This window comes from Ochotona curzoniae, unplaced genomic scaffold (genome assembly GCF_017591425.1).
Source record: "Ochotona curzoniae isolate NIBS_2020 unplaced genomic scaffold, NIBS_Ocur_1.0 contig_4105, whole genome shotgun sequence".
In the NCBI taxonomy this organism is placed as follows: domain Eukaryota; kingdom Metazoa; phylum Chordata; class Mammalia; order Lagomorpha; family Ochotonidae; genus Ochotona; species Ochotona curzoniae.
In genome coordinates, this window is record NW_024466129.1 from 9548776 (window position 1) to 9561940 (window position 13165).

Sequence of the window (13165 nt, forward strand, 5' to 3'; positions counted from 1 at the left end):
ACTGGTACATTTAACTCAGAGTTGGCATGAAGCAGGTCCAGATGCCAGCCAGTTATTGCCTGCTTTTCTCCCAGCAGTGAAATACTTGTTGAGGCACAATGGAATGGCTACGGTTACACTTTTTTTTTTTTTTTGCAGCCAATATACATCATTTTTAACCCAAAATAATGTTATATTGCATGAACATATCCATTTGTGCATTTCCTTATATTTTTTTAGATGTATGTTTTAAAACCTTTTTTTTTTTTTATCTATTTGAAAGGCTGTTACAGAGAGAGAGAGGCTTAATGGCCTGTATCTTAATGCATGATCCATTTCCAGCCTGGCTGGGGCTCACATGTGAGGCCACTGGAAGGAGCCAGGCCAGTTCAAAACGTGGGAAACAGATTTTTTTTTTAAAGATTTATTTATTTATTGGAAAGTCAGATATACAGAGAGGAGGAGAGACGGAGGGGAAGATTCTCCGTATAAAATATTAAGTAAAAGAAAATATACACAAAAATAAAACAATTAAAAAGTGTATAAGAGAAAATCCACAGGTCTAGGTGGCCAGGGCATTAAGTTGATCTGACTGAAATACTGTGTGCAGCTACTTTCTGGATTATGAATCTAAATACCACGTACCTTAAAATCTGATCTGCTTCCCTCTGATTTGGAAGGATTAACCCAGAAACCTCCAGGTCACTTCAGGCAGCTGTGTAACGCAGCAAAAACAAAACACATGTTAAAGGGAACACTGAATTTAACTCGCTGCAAGTGTTTTTTTTTTTTTTTTAAAGATTCGTTTGTTTATTTTTATTGGAAAAAAATACAGAGAAGAGGAGAGACAGAGAGAAAGATCTTCCATCTGATGATTCATTCCCCAAATGGCCACAACAAAGGAGCTGAGCCCATCTGAAGCCAGGAACCAGGAGCTTCTTCCGGGTCTCCACCTGGGTGCAGGGCTTTGGGCTGTCCTCGACTGCTTTCCCGGGCCACAAGCAGGGAGCTGGATGGGAAGTGGAGCAGCTGGGACACGAACCAGCGCCCATATGGAATCCTGGCACATGCAAGGCGAGGACTTTAGCTGCTGATATTTTTAATATCAGGATGTGCAAGGTACATTCAAAACGTGCAAGGAGCTGAGGTGTCACAGATGCACTGGCTGTCAGGTGCACCTGAGGCCACAGTGCCTTGGGTGCCTCATTCAGAATGTGCATTCCAAAATCCTGGTTCCTGGGCCCAGCGCGATGGCCTAGTGGGGCTAAAGTCCTTGCCTGAACACGCCAGGAGCCCATATAGGTGCGGGTTCTAACCCGGTAGCCCCACTTCCCATCCAGCTCCCTGCTTGTGGCCCGGGAAAGCAGCCCAAAGCCTTGGGACCCCAAAGCTTTGGGAGACCCGGAAGAAGTTCCTGGCTCCTGGCTTTGGATTGTCGCAGCAAAGGCCATTGTGGTCACCTGGGGAGTGAATCATCGAACGGAAGATCTTCCTCTCTGTATATCTGACTTTGCAACAAAAATTAAAATAAATTTTTAAAAACAAAAAAACCCAAAACTCCTGGTTCCCAAGTCTCAGCTCAACCAAGCCCCACGATTTTCAGGTACAAAGTGACATAGGCACAGTAAGTTCTCCAGGGACCATAAGTCAAGTCTCAGCAGTGGTAAAGAAATTTAGCTCGAAGTTATGTAAAGAAATGTAAAATGTAAATTAATATTTCATGAAATATTTTTGAAGAACAAGTTCGCGAATGGGCACTTGAACTAGGTTCATAGTTGAGGGGCCCAGCGTGGTAGCGTAGCGGCTTAAATCCTCCCCTTGTACGCATTGGGATCCCTTATGGGCGCTGCTGGTTCATGTCCTGGCTACTATACTTCCCATCCAGCTCCCTGCTTGCGGCCTGGGAAAGCAGTCAAGGACAGCCCAAAGCCTTGGGATCCTGCACCTGCACGGGAAGCCCAGAAAAAGTCCTGGCTCCTGGCTTCGGATGGGCTCAGCTCTAGCCGTTGTGGCCATTTGGGGAGTGAATCAGAGGGGGAAGATCTTCCTCCCTGTATAACTGCCTTAGCAATGAAGTCTATAAAAATTTAAAACAAAATTAAAAGAAAAGTCTAGCTGACATTTGAAAGCAGTTTGTAAGATTTCCTCACTCCTCAGAGACACACAAGGACATTTTAGAAGCAGTAGCCATTTATGGTACTTTCATATAGCTAAGTAAATCCAAAAGGCAAATGTACACATTTTGCTTCACACTCAAAGTTTGTCGCAAAACAGTGTGGAAGGGGGGTGGTGTCATGCTCCGAATAAAGCCGCTGCCTCACGCCCGCAAACCGCCGGACAAGTGACTCCGCTCTGGATGTGGAAGGGGCTCGGTTCAAGGTTATCTGCGATTCCCAGGTGGGCAGGTCGAGTCCGCTATCAGACCCAGAGAGGCCGGGTGTCCGCCCACTGCGTGTCCCGAGACAAGGACCCCAACAGGACCTGGAACCCGTTCGCCTTCGTTTCCGGGAGGGGCGTGGCCCAGAAACCCCGCCCCGAAGCCCTCCGGGCCCCGCCCCTCGGCGCCGGGCCCCGCCCCTCGGCGCCGGGCTCCGCCCCCTCGGCGCCGGGTCCCGCCCCGTCTCTGGTCCTGCGGCCTGAGGTGCCGCAGACGCCGAGGCGCGCATCTCTGACGCGTCGGCGCCTCTCGTCTGACGCGCCCAGACCCCGCCCCGGCCCCGCCCCCGGCCGTGGGGCCGACCCCGCCTCAGCCCGTAGCCGCTCAGCCCCAGGCGGCGGTCGGCGTCGCGGTACCTGCTCCGGCGGTGGTCCTCGGGCCCTCTTCGGTCCCGGTGCCCCGGCGTGTGCGTCCGTGCCCTGCGGCCGGCGGGCGATGGTGCGGCGGAGCGCGAGGACGCGGGCGGCACGGCGGCGGGCATGAAGGAGGATGGAAGGGCAGGACGAGGTGTCGGCGCGGGAGCAGCACTTCCACAGCCAAGTGCGGGAGTCCACGGTGCGTGTCCGGGGCCCGACCCTGCTCTCTCGGCTTTCAGGGACGCCTCGATGCTTCTTGCCCCTCGCCGCCCCCTCCGCCCCTACCTCTCGGCCCGTCTCTCCCCGCGTCTGCCGCCGCCTCCAGCGCGCCCTCCCTGCCCGCTCCGAAGCCCCCCGCGGCGGCCTCGCCATCGCCACCTGCGCCGCTTCCTGCCCTGTCCCCCGCCCCCACGCGCGGGGCAGCGGGCCTGCCGGGCTCGAGTGGACTCTCCGTGGGCTGTAGTCGCGCCCTTTCCCCTTCCCACGTCCACCTGCGCCCCCGTCCTTACCCGGGCATCATTCTAAGCTTAGCACCCTGTCCTTACCCGGACATCATTCCTTAGCACCCTGTCCTAACCCTGGCATCTTGCCTGCAGGTGCTGGGCGCTGGCCCCGCTGCTGGCCGGGCCAGGCGGGCAGGTGTGGGCACAGGTGTGGCCCCTGTGGGGCTGCTCAGGGGCGGAGCTGCGGTGTCCGCGGCGCTGGCGAGGCTCTGCCGCTCTCTGGGCATTCGGCTGGGGGAGCGGGCAGTTAGTTGCAGTGTTGGGGTTCACACCTCCTGTTCCTCCCTGCACCGGGCTGCCTGACCTTGGTGCTTCTCCCTCAGGTCGAGCGCGACACGTTCCCATTTGGGGTGAGAACACTTGTTTATGGGAGAGAGGATATGGATGAAAGTACGTTTGGCTCTGTAGTCAACTTTCGCAGAAGTCGTCTGTTTCATCTTTTGGCAGGGATGGGGAAGCGGACTTTGAAGCCTTGTCATGATGCGCTAGTACATTAAGATTGGATTTTTGTGTGTGTTTTCATAAGTATGTAAAGTCTCGGCGCTTCTTTCTGTTTTAACTATTGTCAGATGCAGTCATATTCATGATTTGGGGTAAATTCTCGAACCGCTCAATTTGTGTAGTTGATCTTGAAAACTGAGAATCGCATTGCTAAATCCTGTTTTAGAACGAAGAGCTTGTGGAATTTGGAAGGTTCGATAACAGCATATTATTGTGTTGATAATTGAAGCTACGATACGGAGAGAAGGTGTGTAAGTCCTTGACCCTTTGAAGCATTTCTTAGTGAGCGCACCTGTGTAGTCTTGGGTTCGACACGTGGCACAGGGGTTAAGATGCATCCATTTCCTCTTCTGATTGCAGCCTCTTGCTAGTCAGTGCCTGGAGTGCTTGGGTCCCCACCACCCATGGGGGAGACCCAGGGAGTTCCCCGCTTCTGGCTTCAGCCAGTCTCAGCTGTTGTAGAGTTGGGGATTCCACCAGCAGATGGAACATTTCTCTTATTTTTATCTCTGCCCCATACATTAATGAACTGAAAAAACATTTACCAGCCTCTCCAATATTTTACCACTTTCCCTTGCCATCTCCCATCCATTTACTCTGGACTCTGTTAATGGTAACCATGGCCCTGACAATGGCTTGTCTAATTTTTGATTTTGTATTACAGGAATCTTAGAGCATGCATTCATTTATATCTAGTTTCACTCTGTACTTTGAAATTTCATGTGTGGTGTGTGTGATAATTCATTCTCAGTTCTGTAGTTGCTTGACTGTAGTGCAGTTTAGTTTTTCATTTTGCTATTCATGGCACATCAGTAGCATCTAGGTTTTGGATATGACTGTTTAAAAATGTCTTTTAATGAATGGTGTGATCATTCTGTTACCTCAGAATGCAATTGTTAGTTTAGAGGGTGTGCATTAAAATAAATAAATAAAAGATTCATTTTGTTTTCATTGGAAAGGCAGATACACAGAGAGAGGAGAGACAGAGAGGAAGATCTTCAGTCCATTGAGTCTCTCCCCAAGTGGTCACAATGGCCAGAACTGAGCAGATCTGAAGTCAAGAGCCTGGAGTTTCTTCTGGGTCTCCCACACGGGTGCAGGGTCCCAAGGCTTTGGGCCATCCTTGACTGCTTTCCCGGGCCACAGGCAGGGAGCTGGAAGGGAAGCGGGGCATGTACCAGCTGTGGGCTAGAGCCTGGCTCTTCCTCTATTCCAGTTCACATGCTGGTCAGTAGGTGTTATAGCCCTGCCCGTCCTGGCTTGCCCCCATCCTAGTTCTCATGCTTGCCAGTGGGAGCAGTGATCCAGCAGTTGAGCTTCCTACAGCCTTCCTACCGGGCATGGACCACATGTTCCTCCTCCTCCTGCCCGGTCTCATGTGTACTGATGGGTGCCATGGCTCAGACTGGCATGGCCCGCTTTAGCTTGGCATTTGTCGGTGGGTGCTGTAGCCTGGTTTGGCCCAGTCTGCCTCCAGTTCCACTTCATGCTGGTGGGAGCTGTAGCCTAGCCCACCCCAGCTAGTCCCCAGTCCTGGCCCTAATGTGAACTGACTGGTATTGTGGCTTGACCTGTCCTGTCCTGCGCCTGTTTTGGTTCTTGGATCTGCCAGTGGGTGTTAATTAAGTGGCTCAGCCTGGCCCACCCCCAGACCTCAACCACTCATATGCTGCTGGGTACTGTAACCTGGCCAGGTCTTAGCTGCTCCTTATCTTGGTTCTTGCGCTCAGCTGCAGGACCTGCACCCTGGCAAAGGAGTTTCTCAAGCTCCTCTATCACGTCAGTCTTCTCCCAGTGGCAGATCTTACGCACACCAGTGTGTCTTTGGCCCGGGTTGACTTAGTCTACCTCCTGTCCTGGCAAGGAGCAGTGGCCTTGCGCAACCAGCCCGCACCCATTCCAGTTCTTACTGTTGGGTGATATAGCCCAGTTGTACCAGGTCCATGCCTAGACACAGCTGTCATGTTGTTTAACGAGTGCCAAGATCTAGCCCAGCCTGTGCTATAACCACCTCTCACAAGCACCAGCAGGTGCTGGAGTCTAGTCCAGTATGGCACACCCTAGACCCAGGCCACACCCAAGCTGAGGGACACTGTAGTCCTGTCAAGCCTAGATCCCCACCCCTGTTCCAGCTCTTTTGCTCACCAGTGGAAACTACAACTCAGTTAGGACATCCCCTTAGCTCCAGATCCAGGCTTGTTCCCAGCCACAGATTTTGGCATGTGCCAGTGATTGCTCTGACCTAGCTTGGCATAGCCCATCCCCTATCATGGCCTTTCCTTTGGATGCTGCAGTCTGACCTGTCATGGTCTGCCCCAATCCCCGCTCTTGCTGGTGGTGCTGTAGCCTAGTCCTACCCAGTCTGCTCCCATTCTGGACTCATACAAATTGTAGCCTAACCTGGCATGACCCACACTCCAGCCTGAATCCTGCACATGTCCGTGGACTAAGGTTGGTCTGCCCTGCCTGCTCCAGCATGATCCCGCACACTTGCCAATGGATGGAGCTAACTAGCCTGGCCTGACCAACATCTGGACACGTTCAACAGTGGGTGCTGCAGCCCACCAGGGGACTTTCCCAAGTTCCTCCACCAGGTCCACTTCCAGACCTTAATCTCACATGTGCCAGTGGTTGCTAGGTCCTTACCTAGTATAGTCTGCCCCTTCAGTCCCAGCCTGTGTCTTAAGTTGGTGGATGTTGTGGCCTGGTCTTCCCCACACCCTATTCTTGGGTGCACCTTAGGGTGCTATAGCCTGGACCTACCTAGGCTGTTCTTAACTATAGCACCCATGAGTGTCAGAAGGTTCCATGGTCACACTGAGTTCAGCCCATCACTACTTCCTAGTAACTAACCAGTGGGAATTGCAGTTCCACAGGGGAGCCCACATATCCCCCGCAGAATCTGCTCTCTAGACCTGGTTCTCTTGCGTGCTGGTTAGTGTCATGGCCCAGCTTGACATTATCTGTCCTCTTTTGTGACTCTTACTTGTGGGTGCTGTGATCTAGGCCCATAGGCCTAACTTTAGTGTGGGCCTGTGAATGATGGCCAGTTGAGATCCCTGCTAACTAGCCCAGTTCAGGCCTTCCACGTGAGCTGGTGCATCCATCTTGACCTTAAAGGTCCTCTGGCCTTTCCCCTCCAAACTGCCTGGTCTCAGCCCCCTTGCTTACTTGCTTGTTCAGTGGCCTTGTCATTGGGAGTCCCTCAGAAGTCATTCCTCACACACTCCTTCAACTTCGCTCCCATACCCCTGCCACTTTGCCTGCTTGGTCCATAGTCCCTGTGCCTGGGAGCACGTGGGCTCCCCAGCCTTCTGGTGGACTGGGATCCTGGTCTGGAGCTCTTCACCCTCCAGGGTCCCAAGTTCTTGGCTCATGTGCTGGTTTAGGACCTTATCCTTCCACACACTCAAGATCCAGGCCCGTTCAGAGTTCCCCAAGCCGGATTTGCCATACTCCCAGGCCAACATGCTAACCTAGGGGTCTCCCCTCCCCCTCCCTACCCCACCTGGGACCAAGCACCTGAGGAAATCCCCGGGTTCACTCCCCCAGGTCCCCAAACGCCCCCACCTGTGCTATTCCCCTGGTCCCCTCTGAACCCCACACCTCCAGGCCCCATGAGTTGGCCATCCCTCACCATGATGGCGTGGAAATCCCTTTTTTCTTTCTTTTTAAAAAAAAAATATTTATTAATTTTTATTGTAAAGTCAGATATATATAGAGGAGGAGAGACAGAGAAGATTTTCTGTCCAATAATTCACTCCTCACGTGGCTACAACGCTTGGAACTTACTGATCCAAAGCCAGGAACCTGGAGCCTCCTCCAGGTCTCCCACGTGGGTACAGGGTCTCAAAGCATTGGGCTGTCCTTGACTGCTTTCCCAAGCCACAGGCGGGGAGCTGGATGGGAAGTGGAGCAGCTGGGATTAGACTGGTGCCCATGTGGAATCCCAGACTTTAGCCACTAGGCTACCGCGCAAGGCCTGTTTTTGTGATTTTTACATTGTGTTTTTCCTTTGTTCAAGTATGCTCACGGAGTGGTCTCGTTTAGGCTTCATCATGAGTTCACACGGCCTTGGCCTTGATGTTCTCAGAACTGCCTGTTCATCCGAAGGCTCCGTAATCAAAGCCTAGCTGAGATGCCCTTCTCTGAATTGCTAGCCAGCTTGTAGCCTCCTGCAGGCCCAGGCGATAGTCTTGCTCCCAGATGGCAGGAACTTTTTCTTGGTTGTAAAGTCTTTTTTCAGGATGCTATAAAAGATACAAATTCAATATCTGATGTATATTCATATGATCTTGTACGTTAGGTGAACAAAAATGGGTGGAGTAGAGATATTGAGGTTTTTGTATTTAACTTTGCAAAGCTGGATTAAATCAGCACCCCGTCTGTGGTAGGTGATACAAAAATCCCTAAACTTGACGGTGCCGGACCCTGTATTGGCAAACTCACACAAGAATCAGGTCTGGGATCATCTCAGGTGGAGTTTCTTTGGAGATCCCTCTAACTGAACTGTTGATCTCAGAACCCCATGAAGAGACTATGTCAGCCAATGGATTCTGAATAGGTTTCATCGTGATTGGAACAGCGAGATTGGCAGCAATTTAGAACTGTTTAACTATCAAAACTGCTTGAGCAGGACCCTCGGAGCATGCCTCACATCGGGGCCTTGGGATGGGTGGGAGGCTGGGTGGGGCTTCTCCCTTTGTTTATCCCTTGACCCCAGATACAGGGAAAAAATGATATTCGTGTGGAAAAAATGGTATTACCCACTTTCCTGTAGCCCTTGACCCTTTGTACCCTAATCAACTTAGTAAGATTATTTAAAAAAAAAGTAAAAATAAAGGAGAAAAATAAAAAAATTGTAATTGGAAAAAAAGAAAGGGTCCCTAAACTTGATTCCAGGAATCTGTGGCTATGTTACTTTAAATGGCAAAAGGCACTTTGTAGATGTTATGTTAAGGGACAGGTTATGGTGCATTAATCTGAATAAGTGCAGGATAATCCCAGGAGTCCTCGTTAGCGAGGGCAGGAGGGGCACAATCAGAGAACAGGAGGTGATGTCAGAAGCAGAATTGGAATGATTTCTTTCAGGATTGAGAAGGCACAAGCCAAGAAGTGTTGCAGGGCTTCCAGAAGTGGGACAAGTCGAGGAGATGGGCTTACCCCTCGAGTCCCCGGAAGAACTAGCTCTGCTGATGCCTCGATTTCGGCCCAGGAGACCGTAGCTGACTTCTCATCTGTGTGCAGTTTTAAGGCACTAAGCATGTGGCCTTTGTTTCCAGGAGCTGCAGGAAACTTTCGTAGGAGGCTGTCCTTTTGAATAGATTTCACTACTTCCTAGTTCTGTGATGGACATAGGAAACAGTGGCATTCTTAATTGTGTTTCAGATGTTTTTGTTGTTTTCTCCTTTTCAAAAAAGCTAATTGTGAGAATAACATTAGCTCTCTGCTCTTCATAAAAATTATCGTATGTGTGACTATTCTGTAGGTACAGTGTTGTACAGTGGCTCTATAGCTTACTCATCTTTTTTAAACATTTTGTTTTATGATATAGTTCCATAGGCTCTGTGCTGGCCTGTGTCCTTCCCCACGGTCCTTCCCCTCACCCCACCGCATTGATCTCCCTTCTAGTATTGCAATGGATGTCCTTCATGAACAGTCACAAGTCCCTCGTGCTGTGAGGGAAGTGTTTCCTGACGTTGCAGGCATGCACAGTGTCAGGGAGTCCAGCATCCTACTGTCAGGATGTATTCAGCTCTTTCACTAGGAGGCCATCTTTGGCGTGTATGCAGAGACATACAGCACTTTGTCTTCATACCTGAACATATCAGTCCCCACTACACTTCCACTATATATACATATCCCCCAAAACCAGTGAGCACCGTCCACATCGGGATGAAAATAATAAAGTATCATCAACATGCAGTTAACAAACATGCTACAAAAATAAAAATGCATCACAAGAGTGGTGAAAACAGGAATCAGAAACCTTCTCGTAGGAACAGATGCCAGTGTGTGACTCTTGTGGCACTGGAGGAATTACAATTAATAACTAGAACTTCATTATTCATGATATGCAGCAAAGCAGGGTTGAAATGGACATTTACAAACTCAAGTGTTTACAAGCAATCCATCTCTTATGGATGATCAATTAATGAATCGCAAGAAGTTATTAGGAGAGATACAAATACCTAGGAAGTGTGAAAAGATAAGATTCACTGCAAAAATAATTAGATTTGACACTACAAAACTACACATTGAAAGAAGAAAGAGCCATTCCATAAGAAGATGAGCAAAATAACTCTTAGCCATATTAGCATTGAGACTTTCGATGGAAGTTATCTTTAATACTAGAGCAAATATGTGGTATCTGACCTTTTGGGATTGGCTCATTTCCCATGTGAGTGCAGGGTTCCAAGGCTTTGGGCCATCTTCCGCTGCTCTCCGAGGCTGTTAGCAGGGAGCTGGATGGGAGTGGAGTAGCTGGGTCATGAATTGATGTCCATATGGTATGCTGGCACTTGGAGGTGGAGGTTTAGCCAGTTGAGCTGCTCTGCTGGGCCTGGCTGACTTCGCTTTATTGAGTTTGCTTTGTAGTGCAGAAGCATTTTAGCTTGGTGTAATCCCATTTGTTTACTTTTACTTTAGTTGCCTGTGCTTTGGGGTATTTTCCATGAAGTGTTTGTTTGTGCTTCTGTGTTGCAGAGTGTTCCCAGTGTTTTCCTCTAGTAAGTTGGTGGTGTCAAATCTGAGATTTATATCCTTGATCTGCTTGGTTGATTTTTGTATGAGGTGAAATGTTGGGTTCTTGTTTCTTAATTCTACATGAGCAACAAATTTTTGCAGCACCATTTCTCCCTGGATTGATATCAGTTTGTTTGTTGAAAATAAATTGGCTATCGTTGTGTGGGTTCATTTCTGGGATTTCTTGTTTGTTTAAAAACAAAGATTTATTTACTTTTATTTGAAAGGAAGATTTACAGATTGAAAATGAAGAAAGAGGGAGGGAGGGAGTGAGGAAAGCAGAAAAGGAGGGAGAGAGAGAGAGAGAGAGAGAATGAGAATCTTCTATGTTCTGGTTCATTGCCCAAATGGCTGCAGTTGTTGGAGCTGAGCTGATCCGGCCAGGAGCCAGGAGCTTCTTCTGGATCTCCTGTGTGAATGCAGGTGCCCAAGAACTTGAGCCAGCCTCTACTACTTTCCTTGGCCGTGATAAGGGAGCTGGAGGGGAAATTGAGCAGCTGGAACACGAACTGGCACTATGGGTTGCCAGCACTTAAAGGCAGAGGATTAGCCTGCCGAGCCTCTGTGGCAGCCCCCCATTCCTGTGATTTCTTTTCAGTTCTGTTGGTCTTGTGTCTGTTTTTATGACAGTACGAGGCTGTTTTGATTATAGTTGCCTTGTGTTATGTGATGAAGTCTGGTATTGCAATATCTAGCTTTGGTTTGGTTGCTTAAGATTAGTTAGTTAGTTGGGATCTCGTGTGTTTTGGATTTCAACATCTCTTTTTTTCTAGTTCTGAGAAGAAAATTATAGTTATTCTAATTGGAATCCCATCAAATTTATAGATTACTTTCAGTTATATGGGCATGTTAATGATATTGATTCTACCAATACACAAAAATGGCAGATTTTTCTGTGTCTTGAAGTCTTTTTCTATTTCTTTGTCAGTGTTTTGTAGTTTTCTTCATAGGGATCCCTTATGTTCTTGGTTAAATTTATTCCAAGATGTTTAAGTCTTCGCTGCTATAGGGAATGGGAATGATCTTAGAAGTTCTTTTTCAGCCATGGAATTGTTTGTGTATACAAAGACCATTGATTTTTTTTTTTTTTTGCTCATTGATCTTATATTCTGCAACCTTGAGAAACTTTTATGCTTTCCAATAGTTTCTTAGTAGATTCTTTTGGTTTTGTTATATAGAGTGTCATACCATCTGCAAATGGAAATAGCTTGGCTTCCTCGTTCCCAATTGTGTCCCTTTAATTTCTTTTTCTTGCCTTTTAGCTCTAATTGAAACTTCCAGGACTGTATTGAATAGCAGCGGGGAGATTGCACATTTGTCTGGTTCTCCATCATAGTAGATATGCTTCCAACTTTTCCCTATTCACTGCTGGCTACGAGTTTATATATTGCCTTGATTACGTTGAAATATGTGTTAGATACAAAACCGCACCAAACAATGGGACTGCCGAGACCAGAATTGATGATAAAACCAGGTGTATTGAGATCTGCTCCTGGGCAAGGTTCATTGGTCCACAAGGTCCGCGGGTGCCAGTTCATGTACTGGCTGCCCTGCTTCCCACTCAGCTCCTTGCATATTGTGTGGGAGAGCAGTGGAGGATGCCTTAAACCCTTGGGACCTTGCACCCATGTGGGATACCTGGAAGAAGCTCCTGGGTCCTGGCTTTGGGTTGGCTCAGCTCCAGCTGTCGTGGCCATTTGGGGAGTGAACCAGTGGAGGGAAGATCTTTGTCTCTGCTTTTGCCCCTTTTCTCTGTGAATCTGCTTGTCCAATAAAAATAATTCTGTATAAAAAAAAATTCAGTAGTGGAATTATCTGGTCCTGGGCTTTTCTTTGTTGGAAGAATTATTATTGATTTAATCTCTGTCCTAATTATTGGCTTTCGATGTCTTTTTGAGGCTGTTTCAGTAAATTTTATGTGTCTGGAAGTTATTCTGTTTCCTCTGCATTTGCCTGTTGATTGGCACACAGCTGTTTGTAATAATTCCTCCGAAGATTCTTTGTATCTCTGATATCCGTTATTTTATTTCCCTTTTAATCTCTGATTTTATTATTTATTTGAGTTTTCTCTGTTTTTGTTTAGTTGGGCCAACAGTATATCAATTTTGTGATTAAAAAAACTGATTCATTGATCTCATGCATCTTTTTGTTTCAATTTTGCTTATTTCATTATTTCTTTCTGCTAACTTTGTGATTAGTTTGCTGTTGATTTTCAAGCTTCTTGAGATGCAATGATAGGTCATTTATTTGATGCCTTCGCAGTTTTGATATTGACACTAACTGCTGTGAAGTGACTTCTCAGCACTGCTTTTGTTGTATTTCATATGTCCTGGTATGTCGTGTTGTCATATGCATTCATTTCTTTTTCTTTGTTATTTTTTTGACAATCTTTACGTAATTAGGGTAAAAAGGTTCAAGCGCTACAGGAAGATGGGCAAGACAATTAGTTCCGTATTGTTTCCCTAATATATCTGATGCAAAAGGGGATTTTAAGGGAAGCCCCACCCAGTCTTCCACCTGCCCCAGATCCTTGATGTGGGGCATGCTCCGAGGGTCCTGCTCAGGTGGTTTTGATAGTTCGATAGTTCTGAATTGCTGTCACTCCCGCCACTCCAAGCACAATGAGGTCGTTGAAGAATCCACTG

General features: G+C 48.0%; 1 protein-coding gene across 2 annotated transcripts in view; it reads left to right on the forward strand.

Annotated features, from left to right (window-relative positions):
* The first annotated feature begins 2750 nt into the window (after positions 1 to 2750).
* The window catches only part of LMBR1 (limb development membrane protein 1), a 146923-nt gene continuing 136508 nt past the window's right edge, over positions 2751 to 13165 (forward strand). Inside the window, exon 1 of one of the 2 annotated variants that reach the window (XM_040984373.1) lies at positions 2751 to 2971. In XM_040984373.1, coding sequence (XP_040840307.1) covers positions 2906 to 2971 — 66 coding nt within the window. In that variant the 5' untranslated portion in view covers positions 2751 to 2905. The remainder of the gene's footprint in view (positions 2972 to 13165) is intronic. The other variant, XM_040984374.1, reaches the window with a different exon arrangement.